We start from the raw sequence: 22,034 nt of genomic DNA on the forward strand, positions 1-22,034 counted from the left end.
GAGGATCAGCTACGGGGACTCAAACGCGAGAGGTTTGTCGCACTGCTTATTCAGCAAATCGGCCCGAGGCTAGAATCTGCAGCGTGCGCTGGGATAGAGACGCAGGGTTACAGCGCTTCAGTTTCTGCCAGCCGCGCAAGCACCGTACTCAGGGCTGAATTCTGGGTTCGAGACGGGGAAGGAAGCGGTCCATCTCGGTTCTCCACACCGGTCAGACCACAGAGGAGGCCAGCAGCCACCATGTTGGTAAACTGACGTCACCACCGCTGTTTTCGACTGACTGCAGCTCATTCAGCCATAGAACAGGTAATTTCAGGCTGCAATTCGCCTGCGGCTTGCAGACAGATTGCTAGGGCTCAGCGCCTGGGTGCTTCTTAGAACCTGATCTTATCGGAGTGAATACCCAGCGCGGGGCGGCCGAGTTCCGGCTCCCGGAACCGCCCTGGCCCAGGGCTGCTGAGCCCGCGGAGGCTGCTTCTTGGACCCTGCGCCTACCAGAGCATACAACAAGCACTAAGCAGCCGAATTACGGCTCCCGGAACTGAGCCCGCGGGGACTGCTTCTTGGAGCTTACATTTATAGGAGCTTACACCGAGCACGGAGTGGCCGAGTTCCGGCTCCCGGAACTTCCCTGGCCCGGGGCTAGGAGCCCGCGGAAACTGCTTCTCGGTCCGGGTCCTGCTGAGGGCCGGTCAGGACTCACCCGGTGCTTTGGTTGCCCGGCAAGGGGAACGAAATGCTGCCATTCGCATAGGATACCAACATGGCAGAGATCTGATGTCTGCAGAAAGCGGCGGAGGAGGGAACTTCATCAATACCAGTGGTGACATAAGCAGTTGGTCTCCTGGTAGGGGGGGTGAGGCACAGTCACCCGAGTCTCCTCAATTTGTCGTCGAGCCAGAGGGAAGGAGCCGGGCCGCCGCCAGCGCCCGGAGCAGGCCCAGCGGCTCGCCAGCGTGGTGACCGCGTGACCCCAATTGGAGAGGGGGCGGAGCGGAGCCGCCACCCGCAACCGCAAGGTGGGCAGACCCGCGACCCAGTGGTAGGAGGGGCAGGGCAGAGCCGCGGTTCGCGCTGTGACGAATGAGCGTGCAAGGTAAACAGACCTGTGACAGCCTGGCGGGTCAGGCCCAGTGGCCTGCCAGTGTGGTACACACGTCACCCCAACTGGAGTAGGGGCAGAGCAGATCCTTCTCCCACGCCCGGATCAGGCCCTGCCGGTGTGGTGGTCACGTGACCCCAATCGGGGGCGGAGCAGAACCGCCACCCGTGCCCGCAGGGTGAGCAGACCAGTGATCAACCTGTAGATCAGGCCCAGGGGTCCGCAGGCATGGTAGGAGGGGCAGGGCAGATCCGCCGCCCGCGCCTCCAAGGTAGGCAGACCTACAACAGACCTGCGGATCAGGCCCAGAAGCCTGCCGGCGTGGTACAAACACCACCCTAATTGGAGTAGTGGCAGAGCAGAGTCGCCGCCCGTGCCAGGAACAGGCCCAGTGTCCTGCAGGCGGGGTAGTCACGACACCCCAATTGGAGTAGGGGCAGAGCAGAGCCTCCACCCGTGCCCGAAAGGTGGGCAGATCTGCGACCGACCAGCGGGACAGGCCCAGTGGCCTGCCGGTACGACAGACACGTCACCCCATTTGCAGTAGGGGCAGAGTAGAGCCGCCGCCCACGCCTGCAGGGTAGGCAAACCTGCAACCGACCGGCGGATCAGGCCCAGTGGCCTGCCGGCGTGGTACACTCGTCACCCCAATTGGAGTAGGGGCAGAACAGAGCCGCCGCCAGCTCCCAGAACAGGCCCAGTGACCTGCCGGCGTGGTAGCCACGACACCCCAATTGGAATAAGGAGAGAGCAGAGCCGCCGCCCGCACCTGCAGGAAAGATACGCAAGCAGTATGAAAAGACAAGGAAAGAAAGGACCACAAGCAATGCAGGTCAACGCAACTTTAGAAGAGGTAACAGCTGCAGCAGATGGAATGTCAGATAAAGAATTCAGGATATACATGCTTCAGATGATCTGGAGTATCAAGGAAGACATTAAACAGCAAAATCAGACAATGAAAGATCACTTCGACAACGAATTACGCAAACAAATCCAGGAAGCAAAGGATCAACTATACAGGGAGATAGAGGTTATAAAAAACAAACAAACAGAAATCCTAGAAATGCAGGAAGCAATAAACCAACTTAAAAACTCAATGGAGAATACTACCAGCAGAGTAGAACACTTAGAAGATAGAACATCAGACAATGAAGACAAAGTATTTCAACTGGAAAAGAACATAGACAGCTCAGCAAGACTGTTAAGAAACCATGAGCAGAACATCCAAGAAATATGGGATAACATTAAGAGACCAAATTTAAGAGTCATTGGGATACAGGAAGGTACAGAGCTCCAAACCAAAGGAATGAGAAGTCTATTCAATGAAATAATACAAGAAAACTTCCCAGACTTGAAGAATGAGACAAAATCCCAAATCCTAGAAGCCTACAGGACGCCGAATGTGCAAAATCATAAGAGATCCACACCTAGACACATTATAATGAAGATGCCCAACATACAGAATAAGGAGAGAATTTTAAAAGCTACAAGAGAAAGGAAGCAGATTACATTTAGGGGTAAGCCAATCAGGATAACAGCTGATCTGTCAACACAGACTCTGAAAGCTAGAAGATCCTGGAATAACATATTTCAAACACTGAAAGAAAATGGGTTCCAACCAAGAATTGTGTATCCAGCGAAATTAAGCTTCAGGATGGAGGATGAAATTAAAACCTTCCACGATAAACAAAAGTTTAAAGAATTCGCAGCTAGAAAACCATCTCTTCAAAACATCCTCGCCAAAGCATTACAGGAAGAGGAAATGGAAAATAACAATAAAAACCAACAGTGGGAGGTAGGACAGTAAAGGGGGGGGGGATAATCAAAGAGGAAAACAAACCATGTTTAGTAACATAAATAAACAAATATGGCTGGAAGAACAACCCATATCTCAATAATAACCCTAAATGTTAATGGCTTAAACTCACCAATTAAGAGACACAGGCTAGTAGAATGGATCACAAAACAAGACCCAACAATATGCTGCCTACAGGAGACGCATTTGATAGGAAAGGACATACATAGGCTGAAGGTGAAAGGTTGGGAAAAATCATATCACTCATATGGACTTCGGAAACAAGCAGGAGTGTCCATACTCATATCAAATAAAATAGATTTCAAGCCAAAGTTAATCAAAAGAGATAAAGAGGGACACTACATACTGCTTAAGGGAACCATACACCAACAAGACATAACAATCATAAATATTTATGCCCCAAACAATGGTGCAGCTATATTCGTCAAACAAACTCTTCTCAAGTTCAAGAGTCTAATAGACCACCATACCATAATCATGGGAGACTTCAACACACCTCTCTCGCCACTGGACAGATCTTCCAAACAAAAGTTGAATAAGGAAACTATAGAACTCAATAACACTATTAATAACCTAGACCTAATTGACATATATAGAATATACCACCCAACATCAAGCAGTTACACTTTTTTCTCAGCAGCACATGGATCCTTCTCAAAAATAGATCATATATTATGTCACAGGGCAACTCTTAGACAATATAAAGGAGTAGAGATAATACCATGCATCTTATCTGATCATAATGGAATGAAACTGAAAATCAACGATAAAAGAAGGAAGGAAAAAGCATACATCACTTGGAGAATGAACAATAGGTTACTGAACGATCAATGGGTTATAGAAGACATCAAGAAGGAAATCAAAAAATTCTTAGAGATAAATGAAAACACAGACACAACATATCGGAATCTATGGGACACATTGAAAGCAGTTCTAAGAGGAAAATTCATTGCTTGGAGTTCATTCCTTAAAAAAAGAAAAAACCAACAAATAAATGATCTCATACTTCATCTCAAAATCCTTGAAAAAGAAGAGCAAAACAACAGCAAAAGAAGTAGAAGGCAAGAAATAATTAAAATCAGAGCTGAAATTAATGAAATCGAAACAAAAGAAACAATTGAAAAAATTGACAAAACTAAAAGTTGGTTCTTTGAAAAAATAAACAAAATCGACAGACCCTTAGCGATGCTAGCGAAGAGAAGAAGAGAGAGAACTCAAATTACTAGCATACGGGATGAAAAAGGCAATATCACAACAGACACTTCAGAAATACAGAAGATAATCAAAAACTATTTTGAATCCTTATACTCCAATAAATTAGAAGATAGTGAAGGCATAGATAAATTTCTTAAGTCATATGATCTGCCCAGATTGAGTCAGGAGGATATAGACAACCTAAACAGACCAATATCAATTGAGGAAATAGAAGAAACCATAAAAAGACTACCAACTAAGAAAAGCCCAGGTCCAGATGGGTATACAGCAGAATTTTACAAAACCTTTAAAGAAGAACTAATACCAATACTTTTCAAGCTACTTCAGGAAATAGAAAAGGAGGGAGAACTTCCAAATTCATTCTATGAGGCCAACATCACCCTGATACCTAAACCAGACAAAGACACTTCAAAGAAAGAAAACTACAGACCAATATCTCTAATGAACCTAGATGCAAAAATCCTCAATAAAATTCTGGCGAATCGGATACAAAAACATATCAAAAAAATTGTACACCATGATCAAGTAGGATTCATCCCTGGGATGCAAGGCTGGTTCAATATACGGAAATCAATAAATGTTATTCACCACATCAATAGACTTAAAAATAAGAACCATATGATCATCTCGATAGATGCGGAAAAAGCATTCGACAAAGTACAGCATCCCTTTATGTTCAAAACTCTAGAAAAACTAGGGATAACAGGAACATACCTCAATATTGTAAAAGCAATCTATGCTAAGCCTCAGGCTAGCATCATTCTGAATGGAGAAAAACTGAAGGCATTCCCTCTAAAATCTGGAACTAGACAGGGATGCCCTCTCTCTCCACTTCTGTTCAACATAGTTCTCGAAACACTGGCCAGAGCAATTAGACAGACGAAAGAAATTAAAGGCATAAAAATAGGAAAAGAAGAACTTAAATTATCACTATTTGCAGATGATATGATTCTATACCTAGCAGACCCAAAAGGCTCTACAAAGAAACTATTAGAGCTAATAAATGAATTCAGCAAAGTGGCAGGATATAAAATCAACACACATAAATCAAAGGCATTCCTGTATATCAGCGACAAATCCTCTGAATTGGAAATGAGGACAACCACTCCATTCACAATATCTTCAAAAAAAATAAAATACTTGGGAATCAACCTAACAAAAGAGGTGAAAGACTTATACAATGAAAACTACAGAACCCTAAAGAGAGAAATAGAAGAAGATCTTAGAAGATGGAAAAATATACCCTGTTCATGGATAGGCAGAACTAACATCATCAAAATGGCGATATTACCAAAAGTTCTCTATAGGTTTAATGCAATGCCAATCAAAATCCCAACGGCATTTCTTGTAGAAATAGAGAAAGCAATCATGAAATTCATATGGAAAAATAAAAGACCCAGAATAGCAAAAACAATGCTAAGCAGGAAGTGTGAATCAGGCGGTATAGCGATACCAGACTTCAAACTATACTACAGAGCAATAGTAACAAAAACAGCATGGTACTGGTACCAAAACAGGCGGGTGGACCAATGGTACAGAATAGAGGACACAGAAACCAATCCACAAAACTACAACTATCTTATATTTGATAAAGGGGCTAAAAGCATGCAATGGAGGAAGGATAGCATCTTCAACAAATGGTGCTGGGAAAACTGGAAATCCATATGCAACAAAATGAAACTGAATCCCTTTCTCTTGCCATGCACAAAAGTGAATTCAAAATGGATCAAGGAGCTTGATATCAAATCAGAGACGCGCCGTCTGATAGAAGAAAAAGTTGGCTACGATCTACATTCGGTGGGGTCGGGCTCCAAATTCCTCAATAGGACACCCATAGCACAAAAGTTAATAACTAGAATCAACAAATGGGACTTACTCAAACTAAAAAGTTTTTTCTCAGCAAAAGAAACAATAAGAGAGGTAAATAGGGAGCCTACACCCTGGGAACAAATCTTTACTCCTCACACTTCAGATAGAGCCCTAATATCCAGAGTATACAAAGAACTCAAAAAATTAGACAATAAGAAAACAAACAACCCAATCAACAAATGGGCCAAGGACCTGAACAGACACTTCTCAGAGGAGGACATACAGTCAATCAACAAGTACATGAAAAAATGCTCAACATCTCTAGCTGTCAGAGAAATGCAAATCAAAACCACCCTAAGATACCATCTCACTCCAGTAAGATTGTCAGCCATTAGGAAGTCAAACAACAACAAGTGCTGGCGAGGATGTGGGGAAAAGGGTACACTTGTACATTGCTGGTGGGACTGCAGATTGGTGCAGCCAATTTGGAAAGCAGTATGGAGATTTCTTGGAAAGCTGGGAATGGAGCCACCATTTGACCCAGCTATTCCCCTTCTTGGTCTATTCCCTAAAGACCTAAAAAGAGCATGCTACAGGGACACTGCTACATCGATGTTCATAGCAGCACAGTTCACAATAGCAAGACTGTGGAACCAACCTAGATGCCCTTCAATAGACGAATGGATAAAAAAAATGTGGCATTTATACACAATGGAGTATTACTCTGCATTAAAAAATGACAAAATCATAGAATTTACAGGGAAATGGATGGCATTAGAGCAGATTATGCTAAGTGAAGCTAGCCAATCCCTAAAAAACAAATGCCAAATGTCTTCTTTGATATAAGGAGAGTAACTAAGAACAGTGTAGGGACGAAGAACAGGAGAAGAAGATTAACATTTAACAGGGATGAGAGGTGGGAGGGAAAGGGAGAGAGAAGGGAAATTGCATGGTAATGGAAGGAGACCCTCAGGGTTATACAGTGGAGGAGGTAGAGAGAGAGGAGGGGAGGGGAGGGGAGAGGTGGGGAGGGGGGAGGGTGGAGGATGGGAAAGGCAGTGGAGCACAACAGACACTAGTATGGCAATTTGTAAATCAATGGATGTGTAACTGATGTGATTCTGCAATCTGTGTATGGGGTGAAGGTGGGAGTTCATAACCCACTTGAATCAAAGTGTGGAATATGATATGTCAAGAAATTTGTAATGTTTTGAACAACCCACAATAAAAAATTAAAAAAAAAAAAAAGGTTCATTAAAAATTGCTATCAACCGGGCACGGTGGCACATGCCTGTAATCCCAATGGCTCTGGAGGCTGAGGCAGGAGGATCACAAGTTCGAAGTCAGCCTCAGCAAAAGTGAGGCACTAAGCAACTCAGCGAGACCCTGTCTCTAAATAAAATACAAAATAGGGCTGGGGATGTGGCTCAGTGGTCAAGTGCCCCTGAGTTCAATCCCTGGTACCAGCCACTCCCCCAGAAAAACCCCTGCCATCATAAAGAAAGGAAGAGCAAAATAGATAAAGCAATCATGAAATTCATATGGAAAAATAAAAGACCCAGAAGAGCGAAAACAACTCTAAGCAGGAAGTGTGAATCAGGTGGTATAGCTATACCAGACTTCAAACTATACTACAGAGCAATAGTAACAAAAACAGTATGGTACTGGTACCAAAACAGGCGGGTGGACCAATGGTACAGAATAGAGGACACAGAAACCAATCCACAATATTACAACTATCTTATATTTGATAAAGGGGCTAAAAGCGTGCAATGGAGGAAGGATAGCATCTTCAACAAATGGTGCTGGGAAAACTGGAAATCCATATGCAACAAAATGAAACTGAATCCCTTTCTCTCGCCATGCACAAAAGTTAACTCAAAATGGATCAAGGAGCTTGATATCAAATCAGAGACACGGCGTCTGATAGAAGAAAAAGTTGGCTATGATCTACATACTGTGGGGTCAGGCTCCAAATTCCTCAATAGGACACCCACAGCACAAGAGTTAATAATTAGAATCAACAAATGGGACTTACTCAAACTAAAAAGTTTTTTTCTCAGCAAAAGAAACAATAAGAGAGGTAAATAGGGAGCCTACATCCTGGGAACAAATCTTTACTCCTCACACTTCAGATAGAGCCCTAATATCCAGAGTATACAAAGAACTAAAAAAATTAAACAATAAGAAAACAAATAACCCAATCAACAAATGGGCCAAGGACCTGAACAGACACTTCTCAGAGGAGGACATACAATCAATCAACAAGTACATGAAAAAATGCTCACCATCTCTAGCAGTCAGAGAAATGCAAATCAAAACCACCCTAAGATACCATCTCACTCCAGTAAGATTGGCAGCCATTAGGAAGTCAAACAACAACAAGTGCTGGCGAGGATGTGGGGAAAAGGGTACACTTGTACATTGCTGGTGGGACTGCAAATTGGTGCAGCCAATTTGGAAAGCAGTATGGAGATTTCTTGGAAAGCTGGGAATGGAACCACCATTTGACCCAGCTATTCCCCTTCTCGGTCTATTCCCTAAAGACCTAAAAAGAGCATGCTACAGGGACACTGCTACATCGATGTTCATAGCAGCACAATTCACAATAGCAAGACTGTGGAATCAACCTAGATGCCCTTCAATAGACGAATGGATAAAAAAAAAATGTGGCATTTATACACAATAGAGTATTACTCTGCATTAAAAAATGACAAAATCATAGAATTTGCAGGGAAATGGATGGCATTAGAGCAGATTATGCTAAGTGAAGCTAGCCAATCCCTGAAAAACAAATGCCAAATGTCTTTTTGATATAAGGAGAGTAACTAAGAACAGAGTAGGGAGGAAGAGCATGAGAAGAAGATTAACATTAAACAGGGATGAGAGGTGGGAGGGAAAGGAGAGAGAAGGGAAATTGCATGGAAATGGAAGGAGACCCTCAGGGTTATACAAAATTACATACAAGAGGAAGTGAGGGGAAAGGGAAAAAAAAACAAGGAGGAAGAAATGAATTACAGTAGATGGGGTAGAGAGAGAAGAGGGGAGGGGAGGGGAGGGGAGGGGGGATAGTAGAGGATAGGAAAGGCAGCAGAATACAACAGACACTAGTATGGCAATATGTAAATCAGTGGATGTGTAACCGATGTGATTCTGCAATCTGTATACGGGGTAAAAATGGGAGTTCATAACCCACTTGAATCAAAATGTGAAATATGATTTATCAAGAACTATGTAATGTTTTGAACAACCAACAATAAAAATTATTAAAAAAAAAAAAGTAAATTCAGGAGCTTTTCAAGATTATAAACTGAGTTACAGTTGATTTAACATACCTTTGTAATTTTATGTGTAGAGAACTAACTTGATTTTTCTCCTTATTGATAAAACTCAAAAATAATTTGAGTCCATGTAGCAAGATTCTTTTGGATAAGATCTTTTTTTCTCTCCAATACCTCAAATTCTTTGGTGTGTACTTCTCTTTTGTCATTACTGGCCTGGTGAAGAAATGATTATACTTCTCAGTAGCAACAAAAGCTGACAAGCAGGGAGTACTTCCTATGGATAAGGCTGTTATTGTACCCAACCCAGCCCAGGGCTTGGGTTTATGTTTAGTGGGAGGATCACCAAAATGTAAAGGAGGCAGAAGGTCAAGACTACCTTCTGTTAATGCTTCTGAGTTTTCCAGAGTTGGGATACAACTCACTATTCCAAACAGAGGAAGAACACTGTCAAAAATAGAAATTCATTGGATTAACCAAAGGGGAATGAAGGGCAGGGAACAGGATAGGAAAAGGAAAGACAGTGAAATGAATCTGACATTACTTTCCTATGTACATATATGAATACACCACAGTGAATCTTACCACCATATACATCCACAACTCTGGGGTTCTAATTAGAATAAGATATATCCCATGCTTGTATAGTTATATAAAGGAATCTACTGTCATGTATAAGTAACAAGAAACAATAAATATGTATGTGAAGATACTGTAACCATTTCCTACCATTATATGTTGCCATGGATGGATTTAGCTATGTGACAAAGTCCCCCCCAAAAAATATAGTTTATACAAATGTGGTTCTATTCCTTATTTGCTTTACTTAAGACACATTCTGTCCATGGTTAGAAATAAGCCATGACAGTGGTCTCATCCTGCATTTTTATCTATGATGAGAAATTAGCCGTAACCATGATCTAACCCTGAATGTGATCTTAATATTTTACACCACTGGTAAATCACTAACACATGAAAATAACCCAGCTGCTCTTTTATTACTCTTTTCAATTCTATAGGCTCTACTGCTTTCACTGGACAACCTATCCTCACCTTTTCCCATGTTCTTTCCTCATTTTAAAGGGATTCTTTCCTTTTTCAAAGAAAAAAAAAATCGATTGGAGAAAACATTCTTCTTTCTTTGTTTCCACCCCACTGTTCTGTTGGCCCCAATGGTTGTTCAACATTCTCTCACCTACCTCTAAATTAAGTGTTCATTTAAACTTAACTGCTGTTTCCCCTTCTCCTTGGTAAAAGGGGGCTGTGAATTGCTTCCCAGGCTTTGGCTCCCCACTCTTCTGGGCTCCCAATGAAGCAGCCTCTCACTATAGTCCATCCTCAAATTTCTCTTTTTAATAAAGTTTGTGTTGGGCTTATGTCTCTAAATCATTTTTATCCATCAGAGCCATTTACCTTCTCTCTGGAACAACCAATGCTAGCTCCTCTCCCTTCCCCTGGTACTGATTTTTGACCATATGACCCCACTCAGTAGGACAAAATGTGTTGTTCCTGGCTTTAGATAATATATTCCTATATCGCTCTCACAAATCACAAAATGAGTTCTGGAAAGCAAGCTTTTGCCCTTCTACTTCCACTCATTGCTAACAAAGAAATTTTCATAAATGAAATGAATGAGAACCACATTAATGAGATGTTTAATATTAAGAAGAAGAAGAAGAAAAAGGAAGGAATTATTTACATGACTTTTTACAAAACTTCCCATAGAGTATTTAGCAATGGTTCCCAAAGGCCGATCCAGTGACAAGTCTGGGATTACTGCATAAGAACCGCCTGGGAGGTTGTTGAACATAAATATTGGTAGGCCACACCCCTAGAGTTCCTGATTCAGTAGGTCTGAGGTTTGGAAGCCACCAATACAGTGTGTAAATCAATCTCAACAGCTTGAGTAAAAGCCCCATAAGCACATATATAACAACATGCAGATGCCAAATTTTCAACTATGTGAGTTTTTAGAATTTGCACTGTGATTAATATGTTTTGGGAGAAGTATGAGAAGACTTTTCAGTGAAACTTAAGTCCTAATGGGAAAAAGGATAAAAGCCAAGGTGTGTATTCGACTGTCCACTCCTCAGCAGCCTGCAACTATATGTCTACAAGGAGATATGAAATTGCCTCTTCCCTTCTCACCTTCCCCAGCACCCACTAGAAAATGTGCAGTTCTTTGACAAGCCTTTACAGGATCAAATTAATTTTAGTTTACACTTGATTTATGCTCTATTAAAAAATGAAACAAAAGTGATAAAAAATGACTTGGGGTGAAACAGAATGAACACTTAACTAATTCTCTCTTCCTCAAGCACAATGGCCCTTTCCCTTCTTGGGAATCAAAATATGAAAGACATGTAAGTTACAGCCCCTCAGACTGACTCCACAAATCCTTGTGGCATTTAATGCCACTTTTTCCACACTGAGCTAAGAACCTTCAAATGCATATGTAGTAAAATATCCGCCACCCCACCGGCACCCCGCCTTGGACCCTGCTTATTTGCATCTGTCAACCCACTCTAAGACAGAATTGTTCCTTCAAAGAAACCATGGAATATTGTTCTTCTTTCCCTAAAAGACCTTCCTACTTCCATTGTGTTCTAGGCCTATGTTGTCAAATCCAGGAACCACTATCCCATGTAGCTTTTGAGTATTTGAAATGTGGCTGACTAGTCAATGTTGAGATGTGATCTGTGTGTAAAATAGGCACTGGATTTCAAAGACCTAGAATGAAAAAAATGGAAAATGTTTCAGTATTAACTTTATATTGATGAACATGTTATTATGACACCATTTTGGATATAAGATTGAACAGAGAGCCTACAGAATGGGAGAAAATCTTTACCACCTGCACCTCAGATAGGGCGTTCATATACAGGATATACAAAGAACTCAAAAACTTAAAACAACAACAATAACAACAACAAAAATAATCAAATCAATAAGCGGGCAAAGGAACTGAACAGACACTTCACAGAAGAAGAAATACAAATGGTGAACAAATATATGAAAAAAAATGTTCAACACCTCTAGCAATTAGAGAAATGCAAAATTAAAACTGTACTGAGATTCCATCTCACTCCAGTCAGAATGGCAATTATCAAGAATACAAATAACAGTAAATGTTGGGACGGGATATGGGGGAAAAGGTGTATTCATATATTGTTTGTGGAACTACAAATAGGTACAACCACTCTGGAAAGCAGTATGGAGATTTCTCAGAAAACTTGGAATGGAGCCATCATTTGACCCAGTTATCCCACTCCTTGGTATTATACTTAAGAACTTAAAATCAGCATACTACAGTGACACAGCCACATCAATGTCTATAGCATCTCCAGTCACAATAGCCAAGCTATGGGACCAAACTAGGTGCCCTTCAATAGATGAATGGTTAAAGAAAGTGTGGTATATATACACAATAGAATATTACTCAGCCATAAATAAAAGAATTTATGGCATTTGACAATAAATAGATAGAACTGGAAAATATCTTGCTATGTGAAATAAGCTAGGCCCGAAAACCAAAGCCCAAGTGTTCTTTCTGATATGTGGATGCTAACCCACAACAAGGTAGGGTGGCGAGGGGAAGAACAGAAGTCCTTTGGATTAGACAAAGGGGAATGAAGGAAGGTAGCAGGGAGGAGAATAAGAAAAACAGTAGAATTAATTGGATTTAACTTTCCTATCCTTGTATATGAATACATGACCAAGGTAACTCACATACAACCACAAGAATGGGATCCTAATTAGAATAAGTTATACTCCATGTATGGATAATATATCAAAATATACTCAACTGTCTTATCTATATAAAAAGAACAAATAAAAAAGAAAAAAACGATAAAAATATGTTATTAAAATTAATTTTATGTTTCTTTAAATATGTCTTTTAGAAAACTTAAAATTATAATGCACTAATAGAAACATAAAAAATAAAAATAAAAATTATGCCTGTGTTATGCATTTTATTTCTAGAAAAAAGTGCTTTGCTAGGTGAAGACTAGCATTCTGCTTTCCATCTCAGAGACTATTACTTGTGTTTTCTCAGTACTCCTGATCCCCTCTCTTGGCTCAGTATACCTACCTCTCATTTGAACATACCTAACTGAAGAGTTCTTGCCTTATTCTGTCTCTGAGTCTCTGACACAGGCCTGACATGTTTGCCTACCATTATGTCAAATAATGTCTTCCTTTTTATTCTATTTTTTTTATTTCAACAGATTTTTAATTCCCACTTCTTCCATGAAATCTTCCATTTCTTAAAGAAGACAAAACATCTGTCTATTATTCACTTTCTGGACATTCCAGTTTGGTCACAGAAGTAGCAGGGTTATTTCTGATTTTTTAAAAGAATAGTAATTTATTCATTTACTCAATAACATCCACTGGGCACCTGCTGGAGTCCAGGCACTGTTCTAGCCACAGGGGATACCTAATAATGTCAGCACACAGGCTTAAAATGATGTGTGGAGTGATGTCAACAGAAACACATACACTAAACCAGTGTTCTCCTGCCCTCAGACCCAGAAGGACTCTCTGCTTGCAAACACCTTCTGAGGAAGGATTTAAATGTAGTGCTCATATAACACAAGTCTTCCGGCTTGAAAACCTGAAACTGCATGACTATATAATAAATATTTCCCCTCAACCACAATTTGTATATTCCCTTATGTTTCACTGACTACCTTAAAAACTCCATCTTCTTGTATTCTATATTTTGCTGAGCCAGGATTAAACACCATGCTTTCACATGAGTGTGTGTGTGACTGTGTATTTATATGGCCATTTATCTCTCACAATGTAGATTCCATTTTTGCTCCCCCTTGGAGGTGAGGAAACTGGGACTAAGGGAAGTTAAATACCTTAATGAGGTAACAGGGGTAATGAGTAAAGAAGTAAGGATTTTAACCTAGGCAGTCTCACTTTAGAACTACAGTTATTAACCACTATACAAACACCAAGGACCATTTAAGCATGATTCTGGCACAATCTGGTGCCAAATAATGACTATACAAGAGAATGACATCTGAAGGGGAAGAGAGGAAAAAGAAAGAATATGAGAGACATATTACTGATTATCTTATTTGAACCCCTAAAGAACATGAAGCCAGAACATACCCTTCGGTCTTCCTAGTTTCCCAAGTAAATAGAATCTTTTATAATTTGTATAATTGGGGGGAGGGTCTACTCACAACTGTATACAAAATTCTGCTTGTGCATAAAGAGAACTATAAAAAGTGTGTATGTACTCTATAGGAAGAATCTCAAAGGAAATTTGATTCTACACAACTTTCATGTGTACAGCATCTTAGCCAAATATCCTTTTCTAAAATTAGGTAGGAGTACTTAGAATAAGCTAGTTGTCATGTGGCAAGCCTCTGTTCACATTAGGCCTATTCCTGGAACTATCCCTACATGGAACAGAATAAGCTGTTTTCTATATAGTCAAGTGACACAGTGTCTAAAATATTTTCATAAAAATTTACCATTTATAATTTCAAATCATCTTTTAAAATGCAACGTGTGCTTCTGTTCAACCTGATAGATTGGAAATGCATGCTTATCTCAAACCTTTCTTCAAAGTTCACTAACATGACAGCATCTCACTCCCACCACTGTTTGTTTGTAGATCCATTTCTCATTCTTCCTTTATTTGGTTCTGCTCAAATGTGGAGGGACTAACCCTTGCCATGCTGGGCCTTCCAAGCTTACATAGGTTCAGCAAGCAAGAGCACTGTTAGTGGGAGACTGAAGAGGATAAGAAGGGAGAAATTAGAGTATTTATCACTTTACTTGTCTGCTCTAGGCAGAAGATCTAGCAGTAGCTGGGTCTCTTTTGAAGCTCCCGCTATAACAGGTAGACCCACCACAATTATAGCTCTACCAGGGTTACCAAAACTTACCTTCTTGCTTTGTCCAATCAATATGGGGTAGTAGAGCTATTGCTAATCACTGGGTTGCCTCATTACTTCTGTTTGCTCCTTGTCAGTTCTATCTTCTGTATAATTAATTCCTTGCATTAAATTACCATTGTTTCAAATACTTAGGGTATATTTTCTTGGTTGGGTCTTGACTAATATAGCTAGTAAAAGAACAACAATCATAAATAAGCATAAACTAATAAGCACAAAGACGATGAGCAGGAAGTACCCATGGATGGGTGCAACATATATTTTTGTAATATGAAAATGGCTGGAGGAATGGATGAGAGAGAGCCGTAGCAGGGGAAAGGCTGCTACACCCTAAGTACTTGAGGAAGAGGATACCAGGAAAAACCCTGGGAAGCTTCAGGCCTTGGGGACACTGGATACTTTGGAAGGTAGGAATATGTGACTGAAAAGAGAAGGATTGCTTTAGAGTCCACACATGTTGTCCTTATCCACCTCCCAGGTAGGAACCTGAAGCTTATTCTGTGGAGGCTGAATCAGCACAACCTCAGACTAGGGATAGCAAAAGACAGGAGAGTGGCTCCTTGCTAGAAACATAGTGTTATAGTTTGGATGTGAGGTTTCCCCCAAAAGCTCACATCTGAGACAATGCAAGAAGGTTCAGAGAAGACATGATTGGGTTAAGAGAGGCTTAACCCAATCAGTGAATTAATCACCTGATGGGATTAATTGAGTGGTAACTGAAGGCCGGTAGGGTATTGGGGTGTAGCTTTGAGTATATATTTTATATTTGGTGAGTGAAGTCTTTCTTTCTGCTTCTTATTACTATGTGAGCTGCTTCCCTTTGTCACACTCTTCTGCCATAACATCCAGCCTCACCTTGAGCCCTGAGGAATGGAGTCTGCTGTCTATGGATTGAGAACTCTGAAATCATGAGCCCCAAATAAACTTTGCCTCCTCTACAGTTGTTTTGATTGGGTCCTTTTAGTCACAGCAGAGAAAAAGCTGACTAAAATACATTGTAATGATGTGGATTTTTTTTTTATTCTCTGCCTCACATGACTTGGAGTAAAAGATTCCTCACTGGGAAAAAAAAAAAAAAAGTGTCCCCAACTATTGACATTGGAAATGGAAGAGGAAGTTTCTAACAAACTAACCAGATCATTGTGGGAAAAAAAAAAACCAAAAAAACAACCACCTTCAACAAGCCCTACCATGTCATTTGCTATTAGTTTGACAGTATGGAAAACAGTAGTGAAAAGGAAACTGTAGAAGCATTTGTGAAAAAAATAGCAACTAGCAATAGTCTTACGAAAATAAAAGAATAAAAATGAGGCAATAATGAACTCCAGGAAAATAAAGCATTAAGTGTCACTTGGTACCGCAGTGGGCAATGTTTGCATAGTCAAAATAATTAAACAGTTCATTACTGATAAAAAAAAATGGACAGATGAAGGGAAGGGAAATAGGGGCTAGGTATAATTATAAATGCCATGAATAACTACACATTTTATTCATATTAGTGCTATATTAGTTTCCTAATCTATTCCATTCTTCTCTTCTAGCTTCTGGTGGTTGCTAGAATCCTTGGTGTACATTGGCTTTTAGCTGCATAATTCCAATTCCTACTTTTAGTGTCATGTAGCTGTCTTTCCTCCACATCTGTTTCGGTCTCTTCTTATAAGGATACAAGTCATACTGGATTTAGGGCCCACTTATTTTAGTATAATTGAATCTCAATGAATATCATCTACACCAAATAAAGTCACTTTTTGAGGTTCTGAGAAGGACATGATTTGGGGCAGAGAGCATTATTCAATTCAATACAATCAGTATAAGCATAATAGTTAGAAATATGGAAATGAATTCTAATGAAACAGCTAAAAGTCAAGGGTTCTTATCTCTGGAATGGAAACTGATGGGTTTAAGGAAATAACATTTATACTTCTAAGGCTTGGAACAGGCATGCCTATGGCATACTGACACCTAGATACCCTCCTTCAGATCAGAGAAGAGGATCATACTTCTTCTGGTTGACTGGCCAAGACACTAGTTTTTAACAACAGGTTTGAGAGAAAATGACACTTTTGGTCAGATCTATACTTGCCAGTATGAGACCATCAGCTCTATTCTTCATGCTACAGGGATGGTGAAAGCATGTATGAAAACAGAGTTTCTGTCAACCTGAATGACTTCAGTGAGCATAGTCTCCCATTGCTACGGTCCCTAAAGTCCATATATGAAAATACTAAACCCCAAGGTAGATTTAGGAGGTGAAGCATTTGGGAGGTGATTAGGTTTTGAACAGGATTAATACTCTTATAAAAGAGATTCTAAATGCTACTTTGTCCTGTCCACCATGCTACTATATAGTGAGAAGGGGCTGACTATGTGCCAGGAAATGGACCCTCACCAGCACCAAATCAAGGCAAATGCCTTGATCTTTCACTTTCTGGACTCCATAATTGTGAGAAATAAATTTCTGTTGTTTATTAGCCACCCATAATGGTGTTTTATTGTAGCAGCCTGAATGGACTAAGATACCTACTCATATTAAACTGAAGTGGGAATGACCCCCCCACAAATCCTTGTAATCTATTGAGATTTGTGGCTTGTTACTGATGCTATAGCAGCATAACCTAGTCTATCTTGTTGAACGCAAGGCTTAGGGTTAATATTTGAATTTTATACAATGAATGTTTACTATTGTGATAAAAGTAAAAATGAATAAATAAGTTGTAAATGAGAATGTAAGAAATAACAGCATTAGTAATTTTAGTAGGTTTTTTTTTAAGTGCATGGTATTCTAAGAACACTGGATTCTAAGTTGCTGTAGGCATTGTCAGAGTGCGGCATGGAAGAGGGGCATGGTGGCACACACTTATAATTCTAGCTACTCAAAAGACTATGGTGAGAGTATTGAGAGTATAAGCCCAGCCTGGGCAACATAGCAAGACCTGGTCTCAACAGCAACAGCAGCAACAACAATAAAAAGTAGGGCATGGGATCATCAGATCAAACAAAGCTCACAACTTTTTAAGAACTGTTTTCCCTCTCCTTGGATATTATTACTTGAACGGTGGTACACTGAATTAATCCAAGTATGGTATAGCTCATTCTACAATATCTCATGTGTTGGATATAGCAATATGAATGTGTTTGTTTCTTGGGAGTCTAGTCTTTACTTTTTGGGTTCTTTTTGTGCCTAATCCCTTTCTTTGCTGAATGAAAAACAATAGATTCTAAAAATTTATTTTCAAAATCTTTTCTCAAAGGTTGTTTTTTTTCATTCTGCAAATGATCAATTGCATTCTTTGGCATGAATTTATCCCCATTTAAAAATGTAGTCATCTCCTGTAGAATGTAAGAGTAAAGAGATTCCAATACTTTAGTCTGCTCCTGTCCAATCACTATCACCATTATGTCAATTGCCTAGTTGGTAAATCCCATTGATCTTTCCATCAATCTTCCATTGCATAGTTAGTTGCAAATACTCTGGGTTTTCAGTTTTCTCTATGGTTAGGGTCTTTATTCAATATACTTTTTATTGCTGTGCAGGTCAAGTACCATCTAGTATCCAGTTACCATCTTCAGGGTACCTGTATTATTCTTTCCCCTTGAAGTTAGGCAAGGGCATGTACTAATTCCAATTAATGAATGCCATTTTCATGAAAATATTTATATAACAATGAATATATAAACCTCCAGTTATTTGGCACATCTATTTCAAGAAGTAAGCAATTCAATTCTAGTCCAGCAAAATGAAACAGTTTTGAAAGTTCATGGTCATGAGGTTCCCATGCCTCAAAGAGCTCCTCAAATTGTGAGCTCTTTGAGGCATAGCTAGTCTGCAACCCACATGCTAGGTGCTCAAAAACATATTTGTTGAGTGGATGAATGAAGAATTGGGGGGAAATGAGTGAATGATCATAATTTCAATATCACATCTTGTTTAAATCATTCTTATATCTCCTGTATACCCATTTGAAAACTAATTTAGGGAGTCACCCTTAAATGAGTAAGAATTTATTCCTGAGTAAGACTAGAAACAATATTATGGTTTTTTAAAGAAAGTGAACACAGATTCTAAGCATGAGTATTGCTTCTATTTCTGAAACCTATAACAAAAGATGATCCAGGGTCCTTGAATTTGAATGAAATTTGTGATTTTTCTTCTTTATCTGTTTTGGTTTAATGACTTGAAGCTGTTAACAACTGAATTTTGTATCCTTACAAAATCTGTATGCTGAAACTCAAATCCCCAGTGTGATGGTATTTGGAAGTGAACTTTTGGGAAGTGATTAGGTTTAGAAGTCATGAGGGCGAAACATCCATCATGGAAATAGTGACTTTATAAGAAAAGGAAGAGACAGCAGAGCTTTCTGTCATGGCCAAGTGAGGATACAGTGAGAAGGAGGCTGTCTGCAAGCCAAGGAGAGGGCCCTCACAAAGAAATGAGCTTCTCTGACCTTGATTTTAGACTCTCCAACTTCCAAAACTATGAGAAATACTCATCAGTTATTTAAGTCACCCAGCCATGTTTTTTGTTACAGCAGCTAAGTCAGACGCCAAATTCTCATTTTCTCTTTTTCAATGAGAAATGTAATATTATTTACACTTTAAATTATTAAATTATTAATATTAATATTATTACACTTTTCCAGAAACCAGTCTAAGATTTTCCAGATTCTGTAGATAAAGTAACATGACCATACAGTGACTACTCTGACTTATTAAGTATTTCCTGAGACAGTAATGATTTGATCAACTACCATTGTTGGATAGCACTCTTAGGCTTCAACCAATAAATGGAGACTTTCATTAAACTCTAACAACTTCTAATGGCAATAGGGAGTTCCATAATTCAACCACAGGATAAACTTTTTAAAAAATGCTTTAGGATCATATTAAACCTTATAAGATTTTGTTATTTTTGTTTTGTTTTTTTGTTTGTTTGTTTTTGCTCTTGGTAGATAGATATAATACATTGCCCTGATTTTTATCTCCCTTCAAGAGCAAATTCATTTCCCTATAAACATGGTATTTTGAATTGGAAAAGAGTTATAGGAATAAATTCTTTAGGCACCATTTAAGAAGCTTACTTGAAATTTTGGAGTCTCACACCAAATGCTTACTATTAAATAGCAATATGTTATATGAAATTTCAAATGAAAATGCTATCATAATTCACTGGATAAAGTTGAATTTTTACATCATTTTGATAAATTTTCCTCATTTACCAATATAGCCACAAATCATAACTTAAGGTTGTCAAGTGAAGGCAATAAAATATTACATACCTTCAGATGACCTCTATCCAGAAATTCTTTTCACTGTTCACATTTTATCTGTCAAATAGTACTTTCTTTAAAAAGCAAATACAAATGCCACTATAGGGAGAGGCTACCAGCCTGGGACAAGTTCTAGCATTTAGAACTCTGACAGATTTTAATTTGGATATCAGCCAAAGTCAATAAAACTTGTTCATGCAGAAACTTACCTGGTTTTCACCACATCCAGGGGGTGCATCAGGCAAATTTCTACAAGACCTGAAAGATGATAAAGGATAGTCCAATAAACATTTATGTAAACACTGGTTCTTATTCCTTGACCCTATTAATTTCTCAAAGTTGAAGATCCAAATAAAGAATTTGGAACTTTGGACCTGACAACCAATAGAAGTAGACTAGTTACAAAAGACAAAAGCTTAACATGATTTTATTTCAATGGGAGTAGAATTTTTGAGTATTTTCTTAAAAGTGCTCTGTAGCTTGGTAGGGCTAATGGAGAAAAATGAAACAGGAATCAGCCTGTATTCCAATCATGTAAGCAGGTATTATTGCAATCTCAATCCAGATCAATTGATAAAGACTGGGAACATCTATTATTTATAGAAATAAACATTAAAATGGAATCAGATGAACTATTACCATAGGCCTAGAAGTGGCCTCAAGAAACTGAATCATACTATGTACTTCTTGGCAATCGTATTACCTAGTATGAAGTCACAGCCTAAATAATGTGTAGGGAATAGATTTTAATAATTTCTCTTTTTCATCAAATTGAAAGTCTAACATAAGAAAGAAGATGACTCAAATATCCAGTTCCATTTAACAATCTATCCTAATTGCTTAGTTTAAGACACATTAATTAATTGCTAGTTCAAGACAAATGAGACCTAGAAAATTTGCTCTCACCAAGCTGGTATTTAAATTTAAATTCATCAGTCACAGATAAACACAAAATAAAATGATTTAATCTTCTCACTCATGCATAATATAAAAATTATATTGCCAATCATCAACTATAAAACCACTTTTCCTGGGAGGGGGGAACACTAGAACTTCATAGTAACTTGAGGAGGGTTGTGAAAAATGCACAAAAAACTTAAATAATTATAGATTTAGATAAGTGCTTTTCTAATAGACCTTTTTTTAAAAAATTTTACATTCAATATAAAACCAGAATAATAGACACTTAAGAGATAAAATAGCGTGCTGGGGTTGTGGCTCAGCAATAGTGCGCTCACCTAGCACGTGCGAGTTGCTGGGTTCAATCCTCAGCACCACATAAAAATGAATAAATAAAATAAAGTTATTGCATCCAACTACAACTAAAAAGTATATTTAAAAAATTTTAAAAAATAAAATATCTACAAGTGAATTTTACTTTTTAATGGGCTAAACTATATAAACCTTCTACTCATTTTATGGATAAAAAACACAATAAAAACTTAAGCAAACTACAGTATGAAAATAATTCGAAAAACATAAAAAGAATCATACTGTATATCAGGAAGTTAAAATCTTCCATTGCTATTTTCATTTGAGGCAACTGTTGCTTTATCACAATAACAAGAAAAATAGACTTGCTACTTGATTTGTTTAAAGTAGGAGAAAGACTAATTTTATAAA

The 22,034-nt window shown here is 39.0% G+C and overlaps 1 protein-coding gene across 7 annotated transcripts in view; it reads right to left on the bottom strand.

Annotated features, from left to right (window-relative positions):
• The window catches only part of Slc25a21 (solute carrier family 25 member 21), a 538,394-nt gene that overhangs the window by 204,196 nt on the left and 312,164 nt on the right, over positions 1–22,034 (bottom strand). For all 7 annotated transcript variants that reach the window (XM_071607840.1, XM_071607837.1, XM_027929668.2 and 4 more), the window contains one exon: positions 20,621–20,669. In XM_071607840.1, the coding sequence (XP_071463941.1) occupies positions 20,621–20,649 (29 nt within the window). In that variant the 5' untranslated portion in view covers positions 20,650–20,669. The remainder of the gene's footprint in view (positions 1–20,620; positions 20,670–22,034) is intronic.

This window comes from Marmota flaviventris, chromosome 2 (assembly GCF_047511675.1).
Source record: "Marmota flaviventris isolate mMarFla1 chromosome 2, mMarFla1.hap1, whole genome shotgun sequence".
NCBI classification, from domain to species: Eukaryota; Metazoa; Chordata; class Mammalia; order Rodentia; family Sciuridae; genus Marmota; species Marmota flaviventris.